At 40.8% G+C, this 25,539-nt stretch overlaps 1 protein-coding gene across 1 annotated transcript in view; it reads left to right on the top strand.

Moving 5' to 3' along the window:
- The window catches only part of LOC127630490 (citron Rho-interacting kinase), an 81,266-nt gene continuing 55,727 nt past the window's right edge, over positions 1 to 25,539 (top strand). Inside the window, exons 1-4 of the mRNA XM_052108056.1 lie at positions 1 to 257; positions 11,370 to 11,471; positions 12,315 to 12,458; positions 12,541 to 12,660. Coding sequence (XP_051964016.1) covers positions 12,315 to 12,458; positions 12,541 to 12,660 — 264 coding nt within the window. The 5' untranslated portion in view covers positions 1 to 257; positions 11,370 to 11,471. The remainder of the gene's footprint in view (positions 258 to 11,369; positions 11,472 to 12,314; positions 12,459 to 12,540; positions 12,661 to 25,539) is intronic.

The raw sequence follows: 25,539 nt of genomic DNA, 5'->3' as shown, positions 1-25,539 counted from the left end.
TGCTCGATTTGCTGTCTTCTCTCGGATACAGCTCACTTCTCTCCTCAGCTCACTCCTCACTGTATCTGTTTTCCCTCTCCATCACAACTCAAGAACTCCCTGAGAATGACTCCTCCAGATACCTCCATCCACAGATGCCCGTCTCAAAGCTCATGGCTGCCCAGGAAGACTCAACACTCTTGGGCTTCCCTCCTGCGGATCTGTCCTCTCTAAAGTGGATCCACATCAGAACTGCAGCTCACTCTGGTCACTTTTAAGTGAGTATCACTGATGCTATTGTAATCATAATATGAGTTTGTCAGTGGAGTTTACCGGAGCACAGAGAGAAACTAAAAGATTTCACCCAATAATTTAAATTCTGTCATCATTTATTTATCCGCATGTTGTTCCAAACCCACATTCAACACAAAAAGAGATGTTAGGCAGTATGCTAACATAATATCATTTTTTTAGGATATTTGTATGTTCAAGTGGTGAATATAATGTTATCTGCTTACAATAGAAGAATTGTGTGTGTTTGTGTTCAAGTTATGGAGTACATTTTAGTGTTGATGGTTATAAATATGCACCTCCTCATAACATATTGGCACGAGTGGTCTGATAAAAACCGAAAATAAGTCCAGGTGGCATCTCAGATGGGTGCAGTGAGGCCAGCGAGTTTAGACTGCTGGTGCCAGCACAGATGCCAACAGTGTCAGCATGTGAACTCTTGCTGTGTGTCACAACACTGCGTGTGCGCACAACATCACAACTTCACTGATTATAAGTAATCTAAGTGCAATCTGTCTGTCTCAAATACTGTCTGGAATATTGGAATATTATGCTGTAGTCTTCAGTGATGAAATTCAATAGACTTGAATATTATAGACTGTTTGCAAAGGCAAGCATCACTGTCACCATTACTATTTCTTTTCAACATAAACCTCACTGTTAGAGATATGCTTAAAACCAACAGCCAGTGGGTTGAGAATAATTCACAGTATATTCTTTGAAAACAAGCCCAAATAACTTGTGCAGTTTCACTTATTAGTTAGATTGATCATTTTTGAAAGCTGATGTGTGTAATTTATTAAATGTTCAAACTCAAATAATATTTAGAGACAACTATAAGAAAGCCATTTGTAGGTTGAATTTACCTGAAAGTTTAATACTGTGACTTTTTCAAAACATTCCTCTTTTTGTTTGAGTGTCCCAACCAGCCTGATACAACTACATTGGCTCCACCAATTGTGCAAGTCTAAAGTGGGACTATCAGTTTGTACAACCAACGGAAGACACGGTGCGTCATGCAACTGGGTGGTCGCTGAAGAGCTCTTTTGTAATAACATTTTGGTGGATCTTTCTCTTTAGGATCATGGGTAGTGTAGTTCTTCTGCAGGAAATGTACTATTAAACATATGTAACGGGAGCCAGCTCACTCAAGAGGTGCACTAGCGACTGACGCTAGAGGCTGTAGCCTTTAGCCTCCTTGTTAGAGCACCCGCCTCCCACGCCGGAGACCTCGGTTCGAGTGGGTAGAACAAGAGCATCACATTGGTGCCGTGACCCGGATGGGAGGATTAGGGGGGTGAGTGTAACGGGAGCCAGCTGGTAGATAGCTGTGCAGTGTGTAAACCTCACTCTCCTGACCTCAAGACGGACGCCGGAGACCTAGGTTCGAGTACGGAGCGGGTAGAACAAGAGCGTCACATATACTTTTAAAAAATGGATTCATAACAGACTGATGTCTTCAACAAAATCATATACCATCAATTAACAACTTTGGAGCTCACGGTAGGTCTGTCTTTAAAGGTTTATAAGTTGTAGGATCTTAGTAGCCCGGCAGAAGGAAATTAAGAAGAATTAAAACAGAAATTCCTCAGTGCCATAAAACAAAGAGCTGACAATATGGCTCCCTAAAGTCTGCCATGGCCCAGCTAAATGAGATGAACCACATCTGGTAATGTGTAATGTATTTTCCATGTTGTAAAACCAATGAATTAACCATTATGATTTGTAATCAGGTATTTTCATGTATTGTTACTTACATGTGGTATATTCATGAAAGTATGTCATATTCAGTATGTAAATGCTTGCTTGTATACGTAGAGAATGTTGATGTTAACAGATGTCTCTTGCACCGTTTTCAAGATAGAAAAGTTCATGATTAAATATTGCCCTGTTCTGAGCGGGAAATGGGAGTCTTCACAGACAAAAGCTCATGCATCACCAATCAGAAGGAGGGGCAGAAATTACCATATGCCTCTGAAAAGGCACTTCTGATTGGCTCAGGACACCTTTGGGGTGTGGCCAATCTCAACGCAAAAATTCTGGTACCAAGGAGGAAGGCCCCTGGCTTCTCTATGCCCCACTTCCTCTTCAGCTCTGCGCTTTGGCTCTCATGGCTTGTAGCCTCTTGTCCCTCAAGTTCCGTGTAATGTAGAAGTCCAGAAAGATTCGGAATAAAGCTCAGAGGAAGCCCTTCACTTCTCTGCGGAATGACACACACTCACGTGACAGGAGTCAAGGTGATCAGTCTTCTATGCGGAAGGTCTCGTTTCCAAGCCCACCTCAGCATCCATCGATGCAACAGACAACAAACAATCCACTATCTTAACAGATGTCCAAAACATTGATGGCACCACCCAAACTTTCTATAACCTTTACATTTATATTTATGCATTTGGCAGATGCTTTTATCCAAAGCGACTTACAGTGCACTTATTACAGGGACAAACCCCCACGGAGTAACCTGGAGTTAAGTGCATTGCTCAAGGACACAATGGTGGTGGCTGTGGGGATCGAACCAGCAACCTTCTGATTTACAGTTATGTGCTTTAGCTCACTACACCACCACTTCTATAAAGAATCAAGCAACGTAAGGAAATGCAACGGCAGTTACAGAAGTACAGCTCTTTTTGCTGAAAGTGCTGGTTTTATTTAAATACTTTGGGTAATCCGATTGCAAATCGATTTAGACTCAAAAAAGGATCAATGTTCTTAAGGAATTGCCTACAGATTCATAAAATTCCTTTTCTCTATATAGATCATTTCCATCCAAGTCACTCTGTTCACTTTATTCACCAACCTGTTTCATGTTTGTGTGTTAGATTAGTTTTTTATGTTTATTATAGCAATAAAGTCTTGTTTGTATTCAAAGATAATTTGACTGTGGTATAATTTGATAAATAATCTCATCACTTGATTTTTTCAAAGATCCAGCCCTCAAGCAATACCTAAAATATTTGAGCCATGAGAATAATATTACTCCAAAAGGTGAATTAATCATAATTCCCTTATTAAAGCAAATTCCTTACAATAGAAATTGTGAGCGGATACAACAAGACGTTGTATTACAATTTTAATGGTTGAGAATTTTATTCAGACAAATAATCGAATTACTTGTCATTTAACTTTCTTATAATGGTTGTCGAACATGGCTAATTCCGTTATAAATTTCCCTACATAATGATGGAGGTATGCAGCACTTTAGTCTGTGACGTGTACATCCACATTCGGTTAGTTTCAGGGTTAGTTTAATTTTATTCCTAACACACACATACTGTTCCCTACAAAGCTATCATTAATTATCAATTCCCCATGGTAAAAAAGGATTGTGATTTTTACTTCTAGAACCAGACTGTTGCATTACATTCTGTTTGGTGACGCTAGTGGTGCAGAAATTACACACTTCAGTTTTCAGCATGTTTAGAGACCTTTAAAAAGACTACCAAAAATATGAATTTCTTGCAAGTGAAAGGCAAGAAATCATTACTAATATTGCTTATACTTAGGGTTAGGGTTAAGAAATGGAAGCATAAGTGTAGTTCTAGCAGGAAGAGATTTCATGCATCTCACCCTGCAACAATCCAATACCATAAATGTGCAATGAAGGAAGGACCGGAACCATTTCTTTTTTTATTTGGGGGAGTAAGCAACCGCCTAGCAACACCCAAACAACTGCACAGCGTCGCCCTGACAACCCCACACACAACACCCTAGCAATGTGGCATGATTTGCATGAGTGGCCACTACTGTAGTCCTCTGAACATGAAGAATTGATTGGATTCAGGCTGTGTAGTACAGGTAGCTGCTCTGTATCATATTAAAAATGAAAAGTACAGTATGTGGGTGTAGAGTGCTGGTGACATAAAAATGTATCAGGAAAAGTGCAGCAAAAAGGTGACAGAACGGACTTATTTCTATGGAAACAGCATATCCCACCACTTTCTCTCTCTCTCTCTCTCTCTCTGCACTAAAGACAGATATAGTTGCATTTTTCTATTCTACATCAAGCTCCTCAGAAAGAATCCAAAAACGTTTTTGGATTGTGTTTGGACACATATACAATCAAATACCAAAAATGTATTTGGACACATACCACAACGTTGCTATTTTTTTAACCAACATCAATATTTCATGTTAACGTATATATGAACCCATAAGGTAAATTATAAACTGTATATCTTAGGTTCTGTAGCTGGTCACTTTTTCTCCATTTTAAACACCTTTTTGGCCTAGTTCATTTCAGAAGTCCTGTGGTGTGACAAGATCATTTTTAAAGGAACAAATATTCCATGTATCCTTTTAGTTAATATGAGGTCATCAAAGCTGCATCCATAATAACTATAAAATAATTAGCAAAAAACTGTTTAATATAGTTTTATATGGACTATAATCAGGACATGTCGACTATGCAAAAGTTCCAAAAACTTGATTGGTAAAGTTAATTAAGACTGACTTGACAAAGCCTTGTCTAAAAGTTTAAACTGGTTTTAAAATATTAAAGATCGACGGTTATACAGACGTTACCGTAAGACAAACCGCCACCTAGGTAGCTTGATAGATGGTCAGACAGAAAGTCACATAGATAGTCAGATATAAAGATAGATAGATATAGACAAAGATAGAGAGAGCAACTTAAAGCAGGTCAAAGGCTTTCTTCAGGTTTGTTTACATTTGAATTTTTTCATCTACTGTATTTATCTAGTGTTTGTTTGCCTGTCTGTCTATCTAGATATAAGCATTGCATTCATATAATTCTTGATACATCATTTGCCTCTCATTAATTATGTGCTGTTCTTTATTTAAAGACTTGATCCTCATTAATATTTCTGCAGAGCTGTTTGAAGAGTTTGACAGTGAGATGATTTCATGCAGCCTGCAGTGTGTCGTGATGCGAGTGCTTGGTACTGTAATCCTAGAGAGCTTTTCATCTGCTGTGAAACATGATCCCACACACACACACATCTGAATGTTATTATGGGGAAATAAATGATTGACGTGAGCACTCGCTCTTGAGCGTTGATCAGGCGTAGTGAGCAGCTGAGCAGACAGCATCTGTCCTGTGGTCATGGAGATGAGGAGAGACAGATGGCTATTTTCAATTTAGACACTAAAAGTGTTTCTTTATGTGGGATTGAACTCAGTGCATTACATTTACACCTGATGCATGCATGTGTGTGAGTAAAAATGTAGCAACAATTACAGTGATTAAAAACCTTTTATGTACACTTCCTGCAATCTTTTTTGACAGATAATTGCTAAAAATGTTCTGTTGAGAGTCTGTTGTTCTCATATTGAACATTTCAACACAGTGACTTGACCTGAGTTGTCAGTCATCGCCAGCTAATGTTCATGTTCAACAAACATGATGTTACATTATCAGCGATGGATTATTCATTCATGGTTTTAGGCACATCAGTGTGTCAGAACATTTCAAATATGAGACTTTGAGCAGTTTTGTGATTTTCCTCCCATTTGTTCAGAGTTTGTGATTTGTTTCTTTGTACTTTACAGCTGAATGTCTCTTGTGATGCCCCCCCAGAGATCAGTATTAGCCGCGAGATCAAAATAATTAAAACATGCTCTCTCCTGAAACACTGCATTGATTTGCTGCATACTAAATTATGCTTCCAGCTGGCTTCAGATGTATGAACACATTTCTGCGTCCACATTTGCATGTGTGAAATAACCTGCAGGGGAAGACCCAGGATAAGGTGGAGAGATTACATCTCCACACTGGCCTGGGAACGCCTCGGGGTCCCCCAGTCAGAGTTGGTTAATGTGGCTCGGGATAGGGAAGTTTGGGGCCCCCTGCTGGAGCAGCTGCCCCCGCGACCCGACTTCGGATAAGCAGTTGAAGATGGATGGATGGATGGATGTATGGATGGTTCATAGCTGATTGAGTGCAGATTGTTTTAAAGGGTGAGAGAAAATCACTAATTATTACAGTCTCACTTTTTTTATTATCTTTGATGTCAGGACAGTTCGTCAGTTCTGGACAAAAGTCAAATTGATCTCTGCTGAATCTCAATGTGAGCAAGAGCCACAGAGTCAACACTCTCAGAATGTAAAAACAACATTTTCATTGATTTTTTGAGGCTAAGACATTATTGAGAAGAAAAGAGAAAATGCTTTAACATCTTTACACAGAAAGTGCTTGTTTAACTTTCCACTCTCTATGTAAGATTCTAGTTTCAAATGTATCAGGGTTCATTGAATATCACAACTTAACGATAATGTTAAGTTGTGAAAACAAGTGTGTAATGGCTGCACTCCTATAGTGTCATCAAACAGAATTGCAAAAATAAGGATTGTTTTCAAAATGCTTCCACAAAAACTTGCCCTCATCTTTCATTGGTCAGCTAAGCGGATAGACCCGCCCCAGACTTAAGCCAATAGGGTGTCAATGTTGCTCTGGATGGCTGGTTGGGATGCTCAAACAGAGGGATGTTTGATATCGCCACAGTGTTGCTATTTTGGGGGGAAATCAACCTACAATACAAATGGCTTATGTATAGTTTTCTCTGCATATTATGGTGGAATACGGGAATATACTGTATTTTCCCATAAAAAATGACACACATCATCAATCTCTCCACCTAGTCCTGGGTCTTCCCCGAGTCCTCCTCCCAGCTGGACGTGCCTGAAACACCTCCCTAGGGAGGCACCCAGGGGGCATCCTTACCAGATGCCCAAACCACCTCAACTGACTCCTTTCAACGCAAAGGAGCAGCGGCTCTACTCCGAGCTCCTCACGGATGACTGAGCTCCTCACCCTATCTCTAAGGGAGAAGCCCGTCACCCTTCTGACGAAGCCCATTTCGGCCGCTTGTACTCGCGACCTAGTTCTTTCGGTCATGACCCATCCTTCATGACCATAGGTGAGGGTAGGAACAAAAATTGACCGGTAGATTGAGAGCTTTGCCTTCCGGCTCAGTTCTCTTTTCGTGACAACGGTGCGATAGAGTGAGTGCAATACCGCCCCCGCTGCCCCGATTCTCCGGCCAACATCCTTAATGTTTATTAATAAAAACAGAAATATTTGAATATTTTTACAGTTCACAAATGAGCGCTATCTATGATTGTGGAAAGATCCAATCAGATGCAACTATTTGCTTATATATAAAAAAATAACATATGGAATGCAACAAGTGTTAGTACATAATACTTAATAATATGATTAGTTGATTAAAAACCTTAATTATTGATTTGTATGTGAGTATATCGATCTTCTTGATACAACATCAGGATCTGAGGTACAGTATCAATCTTTAGGATTGATCCGCCCATCCCTAATTCACATATTTTTTAAGTGTGGCACAGGCGTCCAAATACTTTTGTTGGCCACTGTATGATCTTCCATTATACTTTAATACTTTATAAATATATGGTGCATATGGTGATCGTTATCTGACGTAGATCATATTTTGGTTCCAGTGACATCATCCATTGTTTCAAATACAATAGCTGTGAACATGTGCGATTGTTAAACACTCGTTTGACACATGCAGTGTGTGTATGTGTGTTTAGAATACTTCACAGTTTTTAGCCTGTTGTGCAAATGTGTGAAACTCTGTATGAGCCACGAGACCTTCGACAGGTTTTGGTATTGAGAGTGTGTGTGTGTGTGTGTGTGTGTGTGTGTTTGTGTGTTTGTGCGTTCCTGTAGGCAGCACATTTCTATGAATATGAACATGAGTTCAAACCGCTGCTTTGAGTTTGGACAGCAATTCCATAAGCGTCTTTTGGGCTTGGCATGCATGTGTGTCTCTGTGTGTGTGTGTGTGTGTGTGTGTGTGTGTGTGTGTGTTATGTAATCGGTAAGCCTCCTAACTCTGTGAGGAGTGAATTGTAAAGCCGCAGGCGACTGAGTGAGAATGCCAGAGAGAGAGATGATGATGTGGAGGAGTAGGAGAGGTGCTTGTGCTTTTAATAGGAGCTCTTTTATTCTGTAGTTCATTTCTTCTCTCCTTCTCCGAGGATGCCAAGTATAGACTGACAGTTTGAAACAGTCTGTGCATATCTAATATGATTGGGCGTGTTAAAAATAGACTGCACTATACACTCTCTGTTGAACTTGTATGCATTTACTGCACAGAATACTTAGTCTACAGTTATGAGGAAGGGCCATGCGATGTGGGTTATTGTTATTGAAATTTTTCTGACAGAGTGACAGGACCATGACAGTACACCCCCCCACCCCCCAAAGGGACGTCTCCCGGCATCCCAAAACGGAAACATCAAACAATACACAAGACAGACAAAACAAGCACTAACAGAAAACACAACAGAAAGGGAGGGAATCGAGGGAAATCAGGGAGGGAACTTAAGGAAAGGGGCGGGGTCCTCAGGGCGGAGGCAGGGTCTGGCAGTCTGGGAGGAGGCCTCAAGGCAAAGGTAGGGTCTGGCATCCTGGGAGGAGGCCTCAGGGCAAAGGTGGGGTTTGGCAGCCTGGGAGGAGGTCTCAGGGCAAAGGCATTCTCAGTGGCTGTGAGCACAGGCAGTGACATGGGAAAGACCTCCTTGGTCGTGAGCACTGGCAGGGACAGGGGAACAATCTCAGTGGCTGTGAGCACAGGCAGTGACAGGGGAATGGTCTCTGTGGCTGGGGGCACTGTCAGTGACAGGGGATTAGCCTTTGGCTGCTGGACAGGGATCACAGGACTGGGCGGCGACTGCTGGACGGGGATCAGAGGACTGGGCGGCGGCCACTGGACAGGGTTCAGGAGGGAACGGCTTAGGGGGTGGAGCCGTGGAAGGTTCGTGCACCGGCCATGGCAGGGGAATGACCTCCATGACATTCTCAGTGGCTGTGAGCACAGGCAGTGACATGGGAAAGACCTCCTTGGTCGTGAGCACTGGCAGGGACAGGGGAACAATCTCAGTGGCTGTGAGCGCAGGCAGTGACAGGGGAATGGTCTCTGTGGCCGGGGGCACTGTCAGTGACGGGATTAGCCTTTGGCTGCTGGACAGGGATCACAGGACTGGGCGGCGACTGCTGGACGGGGATCAGAGGACTGGGCGGCGGCCACTGGACAGGGTTCAGGAGGGAACGGCTTAGGGGGTGGAGCCGTGGAAGGTTCGTGCACCGGCCATGGCAGGGGAATGACCTCCATGACCATGAACGCTGGCAAAGACTGGGGAACGGTCTCCTTGGTCGTGAGCACTGGCAGGGACAGGGGAACAGTCTCAGTGGCTGTGAGCACAGGCAGTGACAGGGGAATGGTCTCTGGGGCCAGGGGGACTGGCACTGGCAGTGACAGGAGAACAGCCTTTGTGGCTGTGAGCACAGGCAGCGACAGGGGAATGACTGCCATAATCATGGGCACTGGCAGTGATAGGGGAATGACCTCAATGGTCGTGGGTGCTGGCATTGACAGGTGAATAGCTGTGAGCTTAGACAGTGACTGCGGAATGGCCTCCATGGCCGGGAGTGCTGGCAGTGACTGGAGAATGCCTCTGTTGTCATGTGCAGTGGCAGGGGAACAGGCTTCATGGCTGTGAGCACAGGCAGTGACTGGTGAACGGCCTCCATGGTCAAGAGCACTGACAGCAACTGGGAAAGGCCTCCGTGGCTGGGAGTGCTGGCAGCGACTGGTGAATGGCTTCCATTGCCGGGAGCACTGGCTCATTGGCCGTGGCAGGCATGGGCGCTGGCTCATTGGCTGTGGCAGGCGTGGGCGCTGTCACGTTGGGCACCCTCCTCCTCTTCCCTGTGGAGGGAAGTACTGCTGCTGTAGAAGACTCTGCCTCCTGCCGGTCAGCAGCAGGCTCGGCCTAGGCAACCTTTAACATTTTAAGTTAAACTACTAGCTCAAACATAAACAGAACCATAAAGTCTAACCCCTTACCCAAATCCTAAACCTAATAAGTGTTAAATTGGAGGCAAGCTAAAATGTTATGTCTGTATTGTAACGATTTGAATATCTGTTTGTTGATTGGTTGGTCTCTGTGTGAATAAAAGTCATAAGATATCTTTTGATTTCGCCATCTTTTCCAATTGATTATGAGTTGTCATGAGACTTGTTTTATTTCTTCTTCTTGCTTTAGGCATAAAGCTCAGTTAGATTTGTGCATAAAAGAAGAAACAACAATTTGCTAATGGGGCAGGAAAAATAAACTTAATTCAAGATATTTTTTAAACAAGCCATACTGTCAGATGCAGTTTTGCTTATCAGGTAGATTAACTTTTTTAAAGATCTTTAGATATTTTTATGAAAAACAAAGATGAAAATATTGATTACTTTGAGAAAGAATCCACCCAGAGTGCTCTAATGTGCACATAGCAATACTTAAAAAACAAAACACCTTAGCAACCGTGTTGTGCGTGGGCAAATACCACTCACATTTGCTTCAAAAACATAAAAATCTAGTTTGACAATAAAATAATGCACCTGGCTGGATGTTTTTCAGCCAGATCTGAATTATCATGTTTTTTAGGTCTCTCTGAATTGGGGGTTCGTGTGCAGTTTTATAATTGTAGTGTTTCACTTTTGTTGTTTTTACTCTAATTGTTGGAGCTCTTTAGTTTTCTGAAATGTACATAGTACATGATGTAATTAAAGGGATAGTTCACCTAAAAATGATAATTCTCTCATCATTTACTCACCCTCATGCCATCCGAGATGTGCATGAATTTCTTGCTTCTGCTGAACACAAATGAAGGTTTTTAGAAGGATATTTCAGCTCTGTAGTTTCTCTTAATGCAAGTGAATGGTGACCAGAAATTTAAGCTAAAGAAAGCACATAAAGGCAGCGTAAAAGTTTTCCATTAGACTCCAGGGGAAGCGATATAATAGGTTTGGTTGAGAAGCAGATCAACATTTAAGTCCTTTTTTACTATAAATCTCAACTTTCACTTTCAGAATGTGATAGTGAAAGTAGAGATTTACAGTAAAAAAAAAAAAATCTATATTGATCTGTTTCTCACCAACACCTATCATATCGTTTCAGAAGACATGGATTTAACCACTGGAATCGTATGGATTACTTTTGTGTTTTCCTTTTATGTGCTTTCCTTTATGTGCCCGCCCCCTCCCCTCTGCTCCACACTGTCCCTTTAAAGTTTCTTATTGTTTACTTTTCCTTTTTGTTCTTTTTTAAAGGGCAAGTCCATTCAGACCTTGACTATAAGTCTACAAGCACAAAACAAGAACAAGACCTTCAAAAGTGAGGCTTCCAGAGGACGCAAAGACACATATTATAAGGTATGCCTGCAGCTGTATGCCTACATAAAGCATTCAGTTCCTTAAAGACCCCATGCAAATAATTTATTTTATTCGTATTTTTTATAGGGACATTACAAAAACATCATCTTAGATTGGCCAAAAGACCAATAAAATAAAATGCATTTTACATAGAGACAGAACCCCTAATGAAGCAGGAAGTTTAGGCGGTACAATGAGAATCATGCACACTCTACTGATTGGTTAAGTTTACATAAGGGGTTTGGGTAAGGGGATAATATTAATAAGCATGTCCTTAACGCTCCATCCGTGGACCTCATTAGCCATCCGGGCATTTGCCCGCGATAAAGTGCTACGAGTTTACGCGAACAACATCGTGCGAGACCATACGAAATAGCCAACTCGTAAATTATGTACGAATTATCATGAGATCGGGTTGGATGTGCTACTTGCTAATCAAATGCAGTTGGTATTAGGAGGAGGGACAGTTTCAGTCTAGAGAGATTTTGATTGGACAAAAATCTGTGTAGTGCAAGATGAGTCATCAATATTTTTTGGTACATTTTCCTTGGAGACATTTCGAATGTGTATATTTGATCACATTTTAAGAGCACACTTGCATATAAATGGCTTCAATGCTAACCGATAAAAGCCACATATATAGTGTGCATATTTAAATGTGGATATCTGATAAAGATGCATTTTTATCAACTTTTAAGAGTACATTAGCACTAGCGCTTCAACGCTAGCAGACAAAAGCCACACAACTACAATTTTGATTTCATGGGGTCTTTAAAAGTGTCTTGATGTCAAGCAGCCCTGATCTACTCACAAATCTCTGTTTCCTCTGTGTTGATTTGAAAGATGGAGCAAGAGATATCAAAAGTACAGCGTAAGATGTCTGACTTGGAGTCAGTTCTCCAGCAGAAGGACGTAGAACTCAAAGCGTCAGAAACCCAGCGGACCATCTTAGAACAAGACCTGGCCACCTACATCACAGAGTGCAGCGTGGGTATACTGCATGTGTTTGGATGTGTGTTTATCACACGATCTGAACTGCTGTTCAAACTCTTTGTGTTGTGTGTTTTAGAGTTTGAAGCGCAGTTTAGAGCAGGCCCGTATGGAGGTGTCGCAGGAAGATGATAAAGCTCTTCAGCTCTTGCATGACATACGTGAACAGAGCAACAAGCTGCAGGAAATCAAGGAACAGGTACAGATTGAGTGACCTCGAGTGACCTCTCAGATCTTTTCGCTTTACCATTAGTCTTGTGTAGCCGGACTTTTGACTGAAAGACAAGAAACTCTGGTCCATATTTAAGTTTATTTAACCAAGGACAGCCCCCTGTTCTACTCCCTTCTTGTAAAAGGTGGACAATTTCCTCTTTCAAGCTCTGTTTAGACTAATGTGTGCATGAAACTTTGATTTAGTTTATTTGTTATGTTTGTTACATCTGTCATGTCTGTTTTGTGCAGGAATGTGTGTGTGTGTGTGTGTGTGTGTCTGGGTGTGACTATGTGTGTATGTGTATGTGTATGTGTATGTGTGTGTTTGTAAACAATAAACAGTCCCAGTTGGATACAAAATAGTGTTTTTAAGTGTATGAGAAAGATGCTTAATTTTAGTAAAGTGTTTATAAGAAAAAATCAAATTAATCCATGTAAAGAAACTCCATGTTATGTTATGTGTAAAGTCAACTTTGGCCCACGATCGCAAAATATCTCTTAAACACGTTTATTAAAAAAATTTGAATTAAAGGGACAGTTCACCCAAAAATGTAAATTCTCTCATCATTTACTCACCCTCATGCCATCCTAGATGTGTTTGACTTTCTTTCTTCTGCACAACACAAATTAAGATTTTTAGAAGAATATCTCAGCTCTGTTGGTCCATACATTGCAAGTGAATGGTGACCACAACTTTAAAAGTCCAAAAGGCAATAGAAAAGTAATCTGTAAGACTACAGTGGTTAAATCCATGTCTTCTGAAGCATTATGATAAGTGTGGGTGAGAAACAGAACAATATTATTTATTTTTGACTGTAAATCTACATTTTAACTTTTACATTCAGCCACCTACTGGTAGGAGCTGGTCAAAGATGGAGTAAAGAAATTACATAAATATCTGTTTCTCATCCATACCTATTATATCACTTCTGAATATATGGATTTAACCACTTATGGATTACTTTCATGTTTCCTTTATGTGATTTTTGGAGCCAAAAAGGTCTGGTCACCATTCACTTGCATTGTATGGACCAACAGAGCTGAGATATTCTTCTAAAAATCTTAATTTGTGTTCTGTAGAAGAAAGAAAGTCATACATATTTGGGATGTCATGAGGGTGAGTAAATAATGTAAGAATTTACATTTTTGGGTGAACTACCCCTTTAAGTGTATTTTGATAGTCTGGACAGTCACAAAGTTTGGTTTACATACTAAAAACTATGTGGTATTTAAAAATGATTATCTACCTCTCTCGGGTCAAAAATGAATCGAAGGGATTAAATTCAATATGTATAACATCAAATAATGTGTTGTGATGGTGCTTTCAATATAACACGGGGTGAATAGATGAAATATATTATGGAGTGCTGCTTGCTGCAAGGACCGCGTTGGGTAGGATCCCAGACGGTGCTCAATTCGTTGGGTTTCAATCATGGGAATTCAGAGGAAATAGTCCAAGGCACTTCTTCTGGTAGAAAATGTAAAAAGCCTTTATTATCAATTGGCTAATCACATCAGGAAACAAATAAAAACAGTGACTGATGCATATCAGCAAACAGTCTTCCTCAGAGTGTGTCAGGCACAAATGGGTCACAGGTGTAAATATAATCAACCAGCCAATGGGGCTGAGGAATACCAAAATCTTAAAGGGGAAACACCTCATTAAATACCACAGCCTAATCAATATAATACTGAATATTTAAGACTGTGCATGCACGTTTATATATGCAAAAAACAACACCTATCAACAACTGTATTCATGTGTAAAACCCCGTATTCATGCAGACCAGCACATACAAACTGTGTATAGAGGACCAACGATATATCATAGACCTAATACATCACTACACCACACTCAAAACACTCTAGAGTCAAATCTAGTTCTTCATTCAAACCCGGAAAAGTGCTGCTTTTAAATGTCAAATCCAAAAGACCTCTTGCTGTAAAAGTCTCCCTTACTGATAGTTTCTCTTACTGTTTCCAAACCACTAATTTTGAATGTGGAGGGGTTAGAGCTGTGTACAGATGCATAATGCACTGCCATAGGGTAATCTTTGTTTCCAATACGGATTGCATTTTTATGATCCCACAGTCTATCGTGCAATCTACGCTTAGTTCAGCCCACATAAAAACAATGACGGGTATTCAAGCCTGTAGACAACATATGTACTCTAGCAATTAATGACGGATCTAACGGAAAAAGATTTGGTAGTAAAGACATCCACAAAAGACTTTGAGTAACATTCTCACAATGCTCATGTAACGGGAGCCAGCTGGTAGATAGCTGTGCAGTGTGTAAACCTCACTCTCCTGACCTCAAGAGGTGCACTAGCGTATGACGCTAGAGGCTGTAGCCTTTAGCCTCCTTGTTAGCGCACCCACCTCTCACGCCGGAGACGCCGGTTCGAGTCCCGTATGGAGAGGGGCGACCAGGGCCGGTTACACTAACAATGTTCCATGGATTTGTCTGTCCAACCATGTCGTTCTTTTATTTGTGGGTAAATAACTTCTCACAAGTCTGTCTTTAATAGTTGGAGCTTTCTTATAGCTCACAATTGGAAGCTCCTGGAACAATTCTCCAGCTCTTGTTGATTATCTGTTTAATATGTTGTGAGGCAGTGCTGAATTCAGTAGCAAAATACTGGGCGAGTAGAGGTTTCTCTCCTGGGTTTCTTTTTAAGTAGATCATCTTGTGATAGGTACGCCACTTTATTGAAAGCCAAATCCAACACTTTTTTCTGGTATCCTCCGTTTCTAAAGCGATCTGTCATGTCTGTGGCAAGATGTTTGAAGACCTGATCTTGATCACATATGCGTCTTAGTCTTTGAAATTGTCCGAGAGGTATACAGCCCTTAAGATGTTTAGGGTGAAAACTCTTTGCATGCAAAATAGTATTACGATCAGTGCTTTTTCTAAAGAGTGAGGTATGAAGGTATCCATCTTGGTCCTTATGAATGGTTAAATCTAAAAAGTAAATTTTTTTCAAGCTATATTCAAGGCTCAATTTGATATTGCGGTTTGTATAATTAAAAAAAGCATTTTTTTAATGCATAATTCGGGTTCACTTCCTTCAGAAATCATGCAAATGTCATCAATACATCTGGTCCGCCACTTTATCTTATTATGGAAAGGATTCGCAACAGCATTGGAAGACAAACCCCCCTTCCCAAAGGCCCAAAAAACAGATTGGTGTAATTAGGGGCAAAGCAAGCTCCTATAGCATTGCCCCTGATCTGCTAAAAGAAGCTATCTTCCATATTCCATAAGTGTTAGAATGAAGACTCTCTTCTATTGACCTTGATCTTACATAGTGTCTCAATGCTCTAATACTTCCATCCTTGTCTTGTGCATTTATTTGTTGCAAGAGAATTCAAGGCACCTTGCTCTTTTTTTGTTAGATTGTTGGTGTGAAACCCTTTTTAAACAGCAGATCAACATCATAATTAACCTTTTTGGCAAAAGTGTTAATTGAAGAATTCTGTGTGGGTGGCATAAATGATGCTTTTGATTTGAACACATGGTGAGTAATTGGAGCGTCCCTATTATCTCCTGCAGGAGTATCACTTCAGTTTGTTGTTCATTTAAATACAACAGTTAGTTCCGGTCCTCGAATCTGATTGGACGAGAGATGCTCCATGAGCACTGATGGTCTGACAGCATCAGCACTCGGACGCTTCACTGTGTGTGTGTCACTCCGCTTGTGTTCATGCTGTTCTAAACTAAAGTGTAAGAGCAGTGCAGACGTGTTAAGAGCTACTGTTTGTCTTTTATTTTGACATTACTTGTGTTAGCCAGCAGGTGGTGGCAAAATATAATTTCTGTGTGTAAATATGAGCCAGTTAGGTGACATGAAGTGAATCTGCGTCAGTCATTGGTTACATAAAACAGCTCTCCATGATCCTTGTATTACTACACTACTAAAGCTAGGAAATAGTTTAACAGCTTTAAACAAACAACTTCAGCATTATGGCTCATCACAGCTGAGAGACACGACAGACTGATTAATTACAGAATGAGTGCTGTTTAAAATCGCGGAAGACATTGTGGTTTCTATAGTGAAAGATTCTTGTGCACTGGCTACCATGAAATAGGGAGGAATACCCCCCCTTGGACCACTATTTTTTAAAAGAGAAAGCTGATCTTCAGAAAGCTGACAGCATCTCTGCCTGGGAGTGGCAACAGGTGATCGCTCGCACACACTCCGTTCCTCTCTCTTTCTCTCTCTCTCTCACACACACACACACACACAAGCACACACACCCATCCATCCATCCTTGTTTATCCAATAAATTGTTAGAAACAGCACAAGCCGTGATACTAATTCTGAAGTGACATTTTTGAATTATTAACAAAGGCTTGGACGCATCATTTGTTTTGAACCAGCAACAGCAGATACTGATCCATCGCTGTGACTGGGCGGAGGGCGGGGCCGGGTCATTCATGATCCTCCGTCCTCCGGCGGATAGCCGCGGCTGCTTCGTTGGGGTGGATGGTAGTGGTGAGGACTCCACTACAGTGCATCCCTCCTCCTTCCCAGGAGGAAAGGAGGAGGTGAGAACCGGCTTGGCAATATAATTAATGGATTATTGAAGAACTGAACCAAAAAGACAAACACACAAAGGTATTGGACAGCTGCCCGTAAATCTCCCTCTCTCTCGCACTGCAGCATCCAGTCGGTCTTTATCCCTCTCTGAGGCTTGATTAGCCTGATTAGGGGCCGTGTGTGCGGAATCACGACCCAGCCCCGCCCTCCGCCCTGTCACAGCGACGGGCAAATAAGAGACCTTTTGACAAAACCTGTACCTCATCATCCGTTAATGGAACTCCTGATATATTTACTACAGTGTCCGTTTGGTAAAGCCGTGTGTGGAGGGATGTCGCTGGTGGTTTTGCTGCCTTTTTTCTCCCCCTCCTTATCTTGCTCTTTGTATTGAATCTTTGCGTTGTTTTGGCTGTTGATGTAAAAAAAGCCCTACTTGAATCATCATCACTGCTGGTCAGATTAAAGGAGCGTTCAGTGCGTTGTGACCTACTTGCCGGATGCCATTTCTGTTAATTGCGTTCAGATATTTTCCTGATATACACCTTTCCATCCATATAATCCTTCTCATTGCTCCTGAATTTATCCACTTTCTGCTTTTTTTAGGTTTTATGTCAGTTTAGTCAAATCATTATTTAACCGAGTTTCCAAAAGTTCCTTTTCCTCCGCTGCACCAGTGTTAGCAAGTCTGTCCTTCAATTCAATGATCTCTTGTTGAACTTTCTCTCAGTCTTTTTTGATTATTCAATCAACAACAGCATCAAATCTAACGAACAGTTATTGCAAATGGCTTCCCATTTCTCTGTGAATTCCTTGTTGTCTTTACCATAGATGGGAAATTTACTGACGAGCAATCCCCGTGGAATGAGGTCTCCAATAGTCCGATATAGTGATTGCATTCAGTTCAAGCTTAACATCTTTTTTCAATTCCATTAAGGGGCAAGAAAAAAAGGTGATGAATTTGGCTTTCAATAAAGTGGCGTTCCTATCACAAGATGATCTACTTAAATAGAAACCCAGGAGAGAAACCTCTACTCGCCCGTATTTTGCTACTGAATTCAGCACTGCCTCACAACATATTAAACAGATAATCAACAAGAGCTGGAGAATTGTTCCAGGAGCTTCCAATTGTGAGCTATAAGAAAGCTCCAACTATTAAAGACAGACTTGTGAGAAGTTATTTACCCACAAATAAAAGAACGACATGGTTGGACAGACAAATCCATGGAACATTGTTAGTGTAACCGGCCCTGGTCGCCCCTCTCCATACGGGACTCGAACCGGCGTCTCCGGCGTGAGAGGTGGGTGCGCTAACAAGGAGGCTAAAGGCTACAGCCTCTAGCGTCAGTCGCTAGTGCACCTCTTGAGGTCAGGAGAGTGAGGTTTACACACTGCACAGCTATCTACCAGCTGGCTCCCGTTACATGAGCATTGTGAGAATGTTACTCAAAGTCTTTTGTGGATGTCTTTACTACCAAATCTTTTTCCATTAGATCCTTCATCAATTGCTAGAGTACATATGTTGTCTACAGGCTTGAATACCCGTCATTGTTTTTATGTGGGCTGAACTAAGCGTAGATTGCACGATAGACTGTAGGATCATAAAAATGCAATCCGTATTGGAAACAAAGATTACCCTATGGCAGTGCATTATGCATCTGTACACAGCTCTAACCCCTCCACATTCAAAATTAGTGGTTTGGAAACAGTAAGAGAAACTATCAGTAAGGGAGACTTTTACAGCAAGAGGCCTTTTGGATTTGACATTTAAAAGCAGCACTTTCCCGGGTTTGAATGAAGAACTAGATTTGACTCTAGAGTGTTTTGAGTGTGGTGTAGTGATGTATTAGGTCTATGATATATCGTTGGTCCTCTATACACAGTTTGTATGTGCTGGTCTGCATGAATACGGGGTTTTACACATGAATACAGTTGTTGATAGGTGTTGTTTTTTGCATATATAAACGTGCATGCAATCATTGTCTGGTATTTAATGAGGTGAGTGGTGGTGGCGTAGTGGCTAAAGCACAGGGCTGTTAATCAGAAGGTTGCTGGTTCGATCCCCACGGCCACCACCATTGTGTCCAGGTTGCTCCGGGGGGATTGTCCCTGTAATTAGTGCATTGTAAGTCACTTTGGATAAAAGTGTCTGCCAAATGCATAAATGTAAATGTTTCCCCTTTAAGATTTTGGAATTCCTCAGCCCCATTGACTGGTTGATTATATTTACATATGCATGGGATATATAAGATATTAGATCCATGATGAATCATGTGACTTACACCTTTATTTAACACTTCGTTTATGTGCGAGCATTAGTAAGGTACCTGAAAAACCTTTCCAAATAGAGCTTTACTTAAAGGAATAGTCAGCCAAAAACATTCAATTCTGTTATCATGTCGTTCCAAACCTGTATGACGTTCTATTTTCCATGGAATACAAAAGGCAGGATGTTGGCACCAGTCACCTTTCACTTTCATTGTGTGGAAAAACATTGTTGGTGACTGAGGCTGTCAGTTCCTAAAACTCTGGCTAACTTCTTCATTTGTGTTCCACAGAAGAAAGTCATACAGGTTTGGATCAGTATGAGGGTGAGTAAATGTTGACATAATTTGTTTAAAAAAAAATTTTTTTTAGCTGAACTGTCCCTTTAATTTCAGCATCCACCAGCTAGACACAGACTATAAGAGCCCTGCTGATAGTGTCCACAGTATGAACTCACATAAATTAACTCATTTTCCACCACTGAATCCCATTTCAGCTTCTGAAACCGCTGAAATAGCATTGGCCACTTACAGCCGTAAATTGATAGAGAATGTAAGACCAAAGCCTGTAATGTGAAGGAAAGAACATAATAGAAAAACAGCCTGCTCTCTGGCGCTTTCTTGTGCGTCTCCCCCAGAGCCAGACTCCATCGCACTGTGGTTGCCATGGAGACAAAAATGGTACCTCGGAGTGAAGGATGTTGCAGATGCTGTCGTGACAAACCAGCAAAGGTCTCGAATTAGCAGCAATCAGACGTTAAATAAAGCATTTACATTTCGGTTTATCTTCCAAATATCAAAGCGTTTATTTAAGCGGCACTAGACTGCGCTACTAGTTGATGCTTCCAAACATCCGTAGCAACAGATGTTTTACTTGTGCTTGCGCATTTCAAATATATTTCATAAAATATTTGGAAGAATTGTGAAAGGAACAAAGCACTCAATTTGTACAGAAAGTTAACAAAGTTCACCAATGAAGCATTCAGAGTCTGGTATTGCTGTACAATCCAGTGAACATAAAACAGGATTCTCAAATCATATTACTTCCATGATGGGATCTACTGTATTTCCTCACGATGGCCCCATTCACTTCTATCTTAAGTGTCTCACTGTAACCCAAGAAAAGTACGGATGAGTCCAAATAAATGTATACCACAAATGCTGTCGATATAGCTGAAATTGCATTTAACCTGGAATATTCCTTTAAAGTGGATCTATTATGCAAAATTCACTTTTACATGGTGTTTGAGTCGGCAGTGTGTGTACACAAACACCCTACAATGTTAAAATCTTATATTTCTATTAATCAAAAACAGTGTCTCAAAATGAACGGTTTTTGTTTCTGCTCTAAAGTGACATCACGTTTGAGCAGGCAACGCCCACGACTGGTGACAGACTCCACCCTATTATCATAGCTCCTCCCCTGAGTGATCAGATACGTGCTGGAGCAGATACAGTGTGAAGAATAATGTCTCAGCTTCGTAAGCATCATACGTGTTCTGTTGTCGGCTGTAAATGTGAACATAAGAGTCTTCATGTACTCCCGGCATCAGAGCCACTGAAGACGCAGTGGACAAGTTTTGTTTTTGAAGGAAAAGTGCCCCAAAACATACAAAAATGTGTGTATGTTTGTGCAAATCATTTTACACCGAACTGCTTTGTGAATGAGTGTCAATATAAAGCATACAAAAAATGTGATTCTCAAGCATGGATCAGCACCAACTGTTCGTGTTCCAGCTTTATATCATGTAAGTATCACAATTTATATTGTGTGAATGTTTGCAAATCGCCTTTCTGAATGTGCTTGTTAGCTGATTCCACGGCTAATGCAGCTAAAGTTAGCATCGTCTCTCATTGTATTCACAGAGACCAGAGCTATGTCGGAGGAGGGGAGCAGCAGCTCATTTGCATTTAAAGAGACACACACAAAATCAGCACGTTTTTGATTCCACCCTAAAAGAGGCATTTACAACATGATATAATAAATGATCCGTGGGGTATTTTGAGCTGAAACTTCACAGACACATTCTGGGGACACCTGAGACTTATATTACATCTTGTAAAAAGGGGCATAATAGGTCTCCTTTAAGAAAGTAAATACAGATCATTTTTATTTCATGTGGATTTTAACGTTTTCTTTTTAGTTGCTCCTTATTGCACCTTGACAAAAATTGGTCTATTAAGTTGTCATTTTAAAGCCTGTTATCTTGCATTTAGATGGGGAGTTTCTGTTTAAATGGTTTTAGTGGATGTTAAAGAAATTCAGAAGTTTAGTTTAGCTTTTTTAAAGCGTCATGAGCTACGGTGAGCTTTCAGTTGAATGAACTGTAATTTTAGTCCAATTTAAGCTACATAGTCTATAGATTTGTGTTGTTTAATTGTTGTTGGAACAGTTCTGCCCAGAGGAAAGTTTTATTGCCCAGAAGGTGCTCTTTCATAGCTCAGGAGACTTCATGAACATCTTAGTTATGTGTCTTTAAAGTATCAACTTTGTCTTAGAGGTTGCTCCTAAAATTCCCAATAGGAGAAATGAAAATAGACACAAGTCCATTGTTGACATACAAAGAACTATACTGTAAAGTGAACGTGGATGTTAGCATAGCTTATAAAGAGTTCATATTGAGATCTCTGATGTTTGATCAGCATCTTGACAAATCTGAGCTCAGTTTGAGACATACATGTAGTTGAGATCTCTTATGAAACTCTGGAGGAGACACATGGCAGTTTTCTGAGGTCTTTTTCTCAACAGAAAATAAATAAAAAACTCTATACTTTCTCTTTAGCCGATTTCATCTCACTGCTGTCCATGAGAAACATTAGAGAGTTTGAAAAGATCTCTTTTGTGATTTCTCTTTCCATCGGGTGAACCTTCATGTTGATAACAGCAGATGTTTTAAAATCACATCCCACTTGTCCTGCTGCAATGACGTAATTTAAATGATTGACGTTATTTGCGCAGGAGAGCAATTAGCTCACAACTGATAATTAAACAGTTACATTAGTTGAAAGGACTGAGACACAGAAATGTGTTGACTCACTATGGGCTGATTTTTTCACATTACTTTCACTTTGGGAGGTAATTTCACGAAATGTCGAGCACCTCTTCTCTGTCATTTATGTTGACTGTAATTATAGTTTTGATTACAGTAATGTAAAATTAAAAAACTAAAACATTCAGTTTGAAACTTGTGTCTGTTTTATGCGAGTGAGAGAGATGATATTAGTTTGTTAAGCTATAAATATGAGAATCTGAGCTTTATGGTGAATATTATCACACTAAAAGGCATTGTTACATTACAAAACTACATTACAATTAAAATACCAAGGGCACACATTTTCATTATAAAATTCATAAAGTGGTATCCTTCCACTAAAACAGTGTTTCTTAACTGGTTGGTCACAGGTGTGTTTGGATAGGGTCCCAGACAGCAGGGAAAGAACAATGCCATGGTTCTCCCTCCATTAAAAGGCTAATTTTATGATAATCTTGTGTTTGTTGCTTTATACACACTAAAGATGCTTCTGATCTGCTCTGCTCTTATTTACATTACATTTAAATGTATTCATTTGGCAGACGCTTTTATCCAAAGCGACTTACAAAAGAGGAAAACATAAGCGAATCATGTTAAGGAGACATTTGTACGAAAAGTGCCATATTACAAAGTTTTACTAGCATTAGAATAGCATACAAAACAGATTTAAGTGCAACAACAAGTGCAATTTTGTTTTTTGTGACTGGTTAAGTGCTCTTGGAAAAGATGTGTTTTTAGCTGTTTTTTTTTGAAGATAGAGAGTGAGTCAGCTTCACGGATTGAGTTGGGAAGGTCATTCCACCAATGTGGTATGTTGAAACTGAGAGTCCGGGAAAGTGTTTTGGTGCCTCTTTGTGTTGGTACAACAAGGCGACGTTCCTTAGCCAACCGCTGGCTTCTGGCAGGAGTGTAGTTCTGCATAAGTGATTTTATGTATGCTGGAACAGACCCAGTGACTGTTTTGTATGCCAGCATTAGAGCCTTGAATTTAATACGTGCATCAACCGGCAGCCAGTGGAGAGAGACAAAGAATGATGTAACATGCGCTCTCTTTGGTTCACTAAAGACCAGACATGCTGCTGCATTCTGGATCATTTGCAGAGGTCTAATTGCACATGCAGGAAGCATCTTATCATCTGTATCTCTGGAGCAGACACACGTCACCTGGACTTCCCTCGATTTGTGGCACAGACCACAAAAAAGAAGCGACCTGAATTTTAAATCCCTGTGGAGGAAGTCAAACATCAAAAGTAGACAGTTCCAGCATTAGAAACAGCACTGAGAACCAAAAAAAATAAAAAAAATTTCTAGGGCTGGGAAATGTAATGTGTTAATTTCTGCGATTAATAGTTTTTGTTTAACGTGTTCAAATTATTATGCAATTAATGCAGTATCTAGTTATTTTTCACTTCCTGAAACCACGCAATGGTAGAAAGGTGTCTTGAGTTGCTCCTGGCAGGCTACTGAGTCTTACAGGCTCCATATAGATAGAATTTGGGTGGGGGTGGGGTTACGCGTGACGCACATCCCAGGCTTAATAACACAGGAACAGATTTACTGTACAGAGAGTGGAGACTTTACCCGCAAGCCGTGAACCAAGTGGTCCGTGCGATATAAATGTGCAAGCTGCTATATCTCTTCTCATTGCCTGTAAATGTGCAACTACTGCTGTCTGAACCACTGTCTAAAGTGAAACCATGAAAGAGAGACACAGCGGTTATCTGAGTTACCGTAGACTTTGTCAGTTCAAACCAGTCTAGCCATTCTCTGTTGACCTCTCTCATCAACAAGGCATTTCCATCTACAGAACTGCCACTCACTGGACTTATTGTTGGTGCCAGACGGGCTGGTTTGAGTATTTCTAGAATTTACTCTGAATGGTGCCAAAAACAAAAAAACATCCCGTGAGGGGCAGTTCTGTGGTGAGATTGCCAGCACTGCGCATCTATATGGATGATGTCACAATTATCCTCCAGACTGCTGCGTGTACAAACAGACTCTTAAAAAGGCTGGAAGTACTTTTGGTATGAGCTAGGAAGAAGATCAAGCCAGCGAAGTCTCGTAACCTTTCTGTTCATAAGGGGATTAGAAGTGACCAGATATCGTTTGAGGTGGATGGTGAAAGAATCCCGATGCTGGTAGAGCAGCCCATTCAAAGTTTAGGGAGAGAATACACAGCAAATCTGTCAGAGAAACATATGGCAAAGTTGGTTCTGAAGCAGCTGAACGAGGGCTTGGATAAGATAGACAATTGTCCTCTCCCAGGCAAATACAAGGTCTGGTGTTGCTAACTAACATTGTATCATCGCTTGATGTGGCCGCTAAATATGTTTGAGGTCACTGCAGCGGCAGTGGCAAGGATTGTCACCGAGGCCAACAGTCTTGGTCTTCATCCATTTCTTGTCACTGTCTCGTTTCTGGACCCTGCCCCCTTGTTAGTCTCATTATTGATTAATCTGTGTCAACTGTTCTCCTTGTTTGCCTTCTGATTTTCCTCCCTATATACATTTTCTGTTGCCTATTGTCTTTGTCAGTTCCTTTCGTGGCTACTCATGTGGATATTCCCTTCGGTTTCTAGAGTTTGTGGATTATCCCTTCAGTCTGTGTTTGTTCTTGTACCTGCACTTGCCCTTGCCTTTGCCTGTTTTTATTTTTTCCTTGCCCTGCCAGCATTTCCAGTAGCCAGTATTTCGGTTTGAACTTTTATTTTTTCTGATTATTAACCTGTTTGGACTTTTTTGGTTATTGTAATAAACCTTATTTGGACCTGTTCCTGTCTGCAATTTAGTCCTCCCACGAACACTGACAGGTTGGCATCAGTATCACCCTGTGGAGGTCATGTATCGAGGGTTTATTGGAACATCAATGCAGCAACTGTTGAAAAACATTGGTATCTTTGGATCATCATTGAAGACGTCTCTGAAGGACATGGTAGAAGAAGCAGAAAAAGGGAGGTTCTGGCTATGGTTTAGAAGGAAGGATGAATAGTGGTTTTGCAGAAGCTAGAAAGTAGGAATAGGGAACAATT

The sequence above is a fragment of the Xyrauchen texanus genome, chromosome 37, assembly GCF_025860055.1.
Source record: "Xyrauchen texanus isolate HMW12.3.18 chromosome 37, RBS_HiC_50CHRs, whole genome shotgun sequence".
NCBI classification, from domain to species: Eukaryota; Metazoa; Chordata; class Actinopteri; order Cypriniformes; family Catostomidae; genus Xyrauchen; species Xyrauchen texanus.
This window is presented reverse-complemented; position numbering and strand designations above follow the sequence as displayed.